Source organism: Frankliniella occidentalis, unplaced genomic scaffold (assembly GCF_000697945.3).
Source record: "Frankliniella occidentalis isolate FOCC.00 unplaced genomic scaffold, Focc_3.1 Scaffold403, whole genome shotgun sequence".
Taxonomy (NCBI): Eukaryota; Metazoa; Arthropoda; class Insecta; order Thysanoptera; family Thripidae; genus Frankliniella; species Frankliniella occidentalis.
Window position 1 is genome coordinate 113,266 of NW_026267525.1, and position 6,140 is coordinate 119,405.

The 6,140-nt window shown below is 50.0% G+C and overlaps 2 protein-coding genes across 3 annotated transcripts; both read left to right on the plus strand.

Annotated features, from left to right (window-relative positions):
- Positions 1-271: 271 nt before the first annotated feature.
- On the plus strand, positions 272-1,190 carry LOC127751267 (uncharacterized). The gene is made up of 2 exons (XM_052274525.1): positions 272-533; positions 985-1,190. Exons 1-2 carry the CDS (start codon positions 431-433, stop codon positions 1,116-1,118), a joined length of 237 nt encoding a protein of 78 aa, XP_052130485.1. The 5' UTR covers positions 272-430; the 3' UTR covers positions 1,119-1,190.
- A 301-nt stretch (positions 1,191-1,491) lies between these two features.
- LOC113210584 (defensin-1-like) lies at positions 1,492-3,389 on the plus strand. 2 transcript variants are annotated; one of them, XM_026428653.2, is made up of 4 exons: positions 1,492-1,661; positions 1,958-2,067; positions 2,551-2,737; positions 2,888-3,389. In XM_026428653.2, exons 1-3 carry the CDS (start codon positions 1,645-1,647, stop codon positions 2,706-2,708), a joined length of 285 nt encoding a protein of 94 aa, XP_026284438.1. In that variant the 5' UTR covers positions 1,492-1,644; the 3' UTR covers positions 2,709-2,737; positions 2,888-3,389. The 2 variants fall into 2 exon arrangements, with proteins under 2 accessions (XP_026284438.1, XP_052130483.1); XM_052274523.1 differs by having other exon boundaries at positions 1,955-2,067; positions 2,551-3,389.
- Positions 3,390-6,140: the final 2,751 nt, after the last annotated feature.

Genomic DNA, 6,140 nt, shown 5'->3' on the forward strand with positions numbered 1-6,140 from the left:
AACTTTTGGAAATTTCCATATTTGAGAAAAACTCCTCAGATTTTGAGGAAATCTCAAAAATTGAGGGAATTTCTCAGATTTTTTAAAGGAGATGTCCTCGAAATCTAAATTGGGAGTTCGTCAAGGTTTCCCCTTTCTTTCCCTCCATAAAAATTTAAAACCAATGAACGATGATATTCCACGTGGTGCGATGTAGATCCACCAGATGCACCGCAATTTTTAGCAGACGATACATTTAACACTCGTGTAGCGCTGAATCTAATTGAACATTTATTTCCCTGAGGGAGCCAGCAACCATATAGGTGGCGCCGCAGTCCTAGGCGTGCCTCGTCGGCGGCAGCTGCACAGTTCGCTCTCTGACAAGGAACCTGGTGGGCTGTCCCAGCGAACACCGCCACCATTTGCCGAGGATCGCGAGGATCGTTCCGAGATGGTCCGCAGCGTGTCCGTCCTGGTGCTCGCCGTGCTCGCCGTCTCTGCCGCCGCGCTCTCTGTCGCCCCGGAGTCCAGGACGCCGTCGCCGCCGGTGGCGGGTGAGTAGGGCTCTGTGCAACACAGGGCATAGGCGGCCACTCCGTTTGTGGTCTGCCTGTCTGCTTAGGGACCAGGCTCACAAGGTCGGTGGGAGCACGCAAAAAACAGATTAGCTGGATACGTGATGTAGCTAGGTAGTAAAATTAGCTGTAGCATCTAACTTTTTCGCCATCTTAAGTACTGATCAGCCACTAGGATGACCGTAGCCGCCAGAGCTAGAAAGTTATTAGGACTAGCTAATATTCGTATCACGAATCCAGCTAATACATTAGCTTTCTCAGCTAATCTGTTTTTTGCGCGAGAGGCAAAAAAAAAAAAATTGTTATGTAGAGCCGCCTTAAACTTACAGAAAAGTTAACAAATTAAAATAAATGGGAATGTAAAACTACAAAACAGCATTATTCATTATTGCCCTCCTTTAATATGTGGCTCTCTTTGATCACTTTCCAGACCCGATTGTCAAGACTATAGTGAAAGATCCCCGGCTCTGCACGCCCAACCCAATGGCCTGCTGGACTTACTGCTCCAAGATCGGGAAGCCGGGCGGTCTTTGCAATATCGACTCGTGTATCTGCCATGACTGAATAACGAATGTCACACACGGAAGAGTTTCAAATACTGTAACCTTTATGAGAATAGAATACCGTTCAGCGGAAGATACATTTAACACTCATTTTACTCTAAAACTAGCTAAACTAACGTAAAAGAGTTCCACCCCGACAAAGAAGCGACGGGCAGTGGCGATACAAAATTTGAAACTTTCTTTTGAGGGGTAAGAAAAATTCGAATCGAGAACTCATGTGACCCAATATAATGTGTTGCGCATCCATATGTGAATTTTCATGCTGGCGTTTAATAAAATGGGTCAGCGCATCACGCACACAGAAATCAGTGAGCTATAAATAACAAAAGAAATGTTCATGGGGTCTAAGTGCGCAGGTAGCGCCGCAGTTTGAGTTGTGCCTCGCCGGCGGCAGCACACTTCGCTCGCTGATAAGGGACCTGGTAGGCTGTCCCAGCGAATCGGCCCCCGGCCTTTACTGCACAGGGACGTCGGGGACCCTCTTGGCTGCTGTCGACATTCCTAGTGTTGAGCTTCGCATCAGCACCATGCAGAGCCTCACCTTGTAAGTAGGGGCGGGCGCGAGGGCTAACATCGTGCACGGTAAAAACAGTGTCTTACTTAGTTGAGGCAAAATGGCAAACTTTGGGGAACTCCTATCATTTGACGAAAACGTGCACAGTTTGTAGGGGAGTCATTGCCAAAACTGTAGGGGATTTCCCTGGATTTTGGATGGAGAGACTCTCATATCTGAGTATTTTTTCTCAAACTTAAGGAGTTTGTTGTTAAGTAGAAGGTTTCATCTGTTTAAAATCATACTGCTTTTACCGTGCGCGCAATAAGACGCCTTTCATTTAGCAGAGGATCGCTGAGTGTGTCCGTGATCGTCCTCGCCGTGTTGGCCGTCTCTGCCGCCGGGCCCAGCACCCGCCCGGAGTCTAGGACGCCGTCGCCGGTGTCGGCGTCGGTGGGTGAGTTCAGTGACGGTGCTCATGCACACAGAAAAAAAAATAGTTGTCATAGCGAATAGATTGGCTAATTTGGTGACAGCCGAGAAATTCTCAGATGCCACAGCGAATTTCTCGGCTGTCACCATATTAGCCAATGTATTCGCTCTGATAACTAATCTTTTTTTTTTCGTGTGATAAAAGCAATGTTTGATTTTTTTTGGATTTATTTTTAGAGAAAAAAAGGAAAAATGTTTGGGAACTCCCCCCATGATTTGAGGAAAGTGGTTTCAGTAGGAAAGTATCCTAAAGAATTGTTGGAATTTCCCTACTTTTGTCTTACTTTTGTCTTACTGTGCTGTGCTTGCCTCACGTGGTCGGTGAAATGGGACAAAAGTATATTATTGGGTGGATCCGGTTCTTGAAAAATAAAAATTCAAGAAAATGTAAAACTTTGCACGCAATATTGGAAGTTGTTTGGCTTGACTTTGTTTCATCACTTTCTAGACGAGAGCACTGGCCGCTCGCCCCGGATAAACTGCGACCAGCTGCCGCCCATCATCGGCGGTCAGAACGTGGCCTGCGCCGCCCACTGCCTGACGCAGCAGGGGAAATTGGGCGGTCACTGCAATAGCGAAGGCGTCTGCGTCTGCCGTGGTGACTGACGACCGTCATTCGAGACATGGCGCAAACTGTGAGAAAATCTGACAGAATACAGATCTGTGCCAAAACAAAAATAGCTAAAAAGTTAACATTTTGGCACAATGTTCCATCAAGACGTTAGAAGGTAACAAGACCGCGAGCGCCGGGCGGTACCTAATGTATTCCTCTTTATTTGGCACAGACGACAAGCTGTTCCGGTTCACAGTTCACAGGGACACGGGGACCACCTAAACTGCTCCCGTAGGCGGCGCGCGACCCGACTCGGAAAAGTTTTCCGCAATAACGGGATTGGCAAGCGTCCTGCTGCTCGCGCAGTTTTCATCCCCGGCTCCGTTACAACGTTTGCCTCGCCCCGCCCCTCCCCCGTACTTATAACTACATAACTTTAAGGGCCGAGAGCCTCCTATTTGCACAACCTGTTACTACAGCTCGAGGGGGGCCTCGCGAATAACTTTCCGAAAGCAGAGAATCGATTCAAGCGCCCCCTGCGTCCGCCTGCGATCCAGAACCGGAACAAGGTAGTCGCTGCCAAATGAAAAGGAAACAGGTTGGTACAAACCACCGTACCGTTATGGGTAACCACAGTAAAACCCGATATATGCAATGTAAAGATTAATACCTTTGCAAAATTAGGATCAAATCAGTCAAATCGAAAAAAAAAAAAACTTGATAAGGCAACATTATGTTAGTGTGATTTTTACCCTCTTCAATGAAATACTTCTTTTTGTTAGTGAAAACAAAACTTTCACGGTGAATGGCCGGCGAGTGACAGAGGCAGAAAGAACCAAAGGCACAATTTCCCCCTCCGCACACTGCAGTTGTCATCCATCCCCCCTCTCTCTCTCTCTCTCTCTCTCTCTCTCTCTCTCTCTCTCGCTCTCTCTCTCTCTCTCCCCCTCTTTTTCCTAGGTAAACAGTTCGGTAGGAGAAAGACGCCGAGGGTCTTTTAATTCGCAGGGAGGAGGCTGATGTAGATGTAATTTAAGCAGCTCTTCGAATTCCAATTTTCGTTGCACAAAGTTTACTGTGCCTCGTGCCGTGCCGTCGTGATTCCTGCCCTCTGCAAAGAGCACGCGGTGTAAGTGTACGTGTGCGCGGCCGGGCCGTAGGACTCGGGGGAGGATAGGCGGAAGGGACAATGAAAACAGGGACGAGATTGGAGGAGCCGAGGGAGGAGCATGGCTGGCGAAAGGTTCAGAGGATTCCTGGGCAAACAGCACTATGCCTCAGCCACCCCAGCTGATCTGGTCGGTCGGCGGGGGACAGTCTGGGACCTCACAATAGCCTACAGACACCGAGGACTTTCCAAGCACTTTTTGCTTGAAAATTACCACGTTTGCTTGGAAACCAGGCAGTCACTTTTAGCGTGCACAACTAATGCAAAGCAATTCACAACCTATTGCTTAGTGTTATGTGGGCAATGCCATGCAAAGAGATAAAACGTAAAAGAAAATATGCGGGGAAATGGGCAGTGTCCTCACCTCCGTAGCATAGAGACAACCATCTCATCACGTTTTTATTTCATCATCTGTCAGAACCTTTTTTTCCAACAGTGCAGGTGGTGGGGTGGGCATATCGCGATTGAAGACCCGGCGAGTGGACCTTGACGTGATGGAGAGCCATTCCCTGCTCGGCGCGCACACCTTCCCCCTGCCTCCCTCCCTCACCCACAACCACCCCCTGATACAGGTCGGCACCCCCACCTATGCGACCCCGTGTTTGCGTAGCTTACAAATAATACAACGACGTGGTGGTGCGGAGCTCTCTGACGCGACGGGCGTCCCCGCCGCCGCCCCAGGCCGCCCCGCCCGCCCGAGCAGCCAGGCAGCCTGCACAGCCAAGCCGGCTCCGCCCCTCGGAAGTGTTGAGTGTCCCTGCCCTCGCCCTCCAGGGGTTGCACGGAGACTCCCCGGCACCGAGAAAAAAATTATCTGCTGATTCAAAAATTGCATCAGATGAACAAGGCAAAGTGCAGGGTGGCTCACTCAATAAGGTTGGATTTTCGCGTCACTTATTTGAATCCATGGCGAGTCCTGGAGCACCTCGTGGGCGAGAGGATACGTGCGCCACCGGGAATGGCCAGGATCATAGACAAACAGAAAAGGGATACGCCGCACGCGCTTCTCGCACACGGCTCTACAACAACAATCGTTCCTGCACCCCGCCGCACCAGACCAACCCCAGCTTGTCACTCTGCAACGATGATGTCAATAACTGCACAAATCTCGACGATGCGCGAGGGTTGGTACGGGACAACTCGGGCTGGTGCGGTAAATCATGGCGTTGGGAGTGGAATAAGTTGGCACGCCTGGGGTGGCTGAACTGCGGTACCGCCCCGCTCGCCCCTTAACGCAACAATAACACCCTCCTCCTCTCCCTATTTCCCTTCATCACCCGCTTCCCATCTCCCCTCCCGCCCGGGGACTGCTTCCGCGAGTGCACTTGCTTTAAGTGACTCTGCTGGTTTCAATAAATGCCGTATAATGACGACAACCCCTCCGCTCCGACCTCGACTCCTCCCCTCCCTCTCCACCCCCTCTCCAGCCACTGCTCCGCCACTCCGCTCCGGACCTCATCCGCGATCCGACATTCAAAGGGCTCCATCGTGTATACATAACTGGGGGGTCTCGGAGTCCCGGGTAAGGCGTATCGCCACGCGACATAAGGGGAACGCAAGGACTTCAAAGTCAGCGGGCGTCCCTTCTTCTTCTTCTTCTTCTTCTTCTTCTTCTTCTTCTTCTTCTTCTTCCTTATTTTCCCCTTCTTGTTCTACTTCTATTTCTTCTTCCTCATCTTCCTCATCTTCTTTATAATCTTCTATTCTTCTTTACCATTATCTTCACCACCATCATCTTCATCATCATCCATTTCACCTTTCTCTTTCTTCATCTTCTTCGTCTCCTCCTTTTCCCGTTATTCGGAATCCGATCCCTCGCACTCCATTTATTTCTCTGTCGAGTATTGACAAGAAGAGGGGTTGTACTACAGAACGTGTGTCCTGCCCTGCCGCTGCTGGAGAGACACTTGCGGAGCGCCGCTCGCATGGCGTTCCCCCCACACCTGCGTTTTTCCACGTTTTTTCGACTTTCCCTCTTCGTTCATTTCGACCACGCCCACGACTCCCTGCTCTACGTACAAACAGACTTTGCCTCGGCTTTGCTCTCACTCTATACCACATCCCCTCCTCTCCTCCTCTCCATGTATTTTTATTTTTTGTCTGCCAACGTTCCGCGCATGACACCCTTGACAACCCCAGGAGCTGCAAGGCTTCACGGCGGCGACTTCTAGGCCAGCCCAGCAGGCGACGACGAATACAACCAGAACTAGACTAGGGGCCCGTGCGTAGTCAATGTGCACGGGGTAGCTGAGCGAAGTGGGTTAAAGTTTGCAATTGTTTCAGTTGGTTTTTTATTGTTCGTTTTTCTGATTTTTTT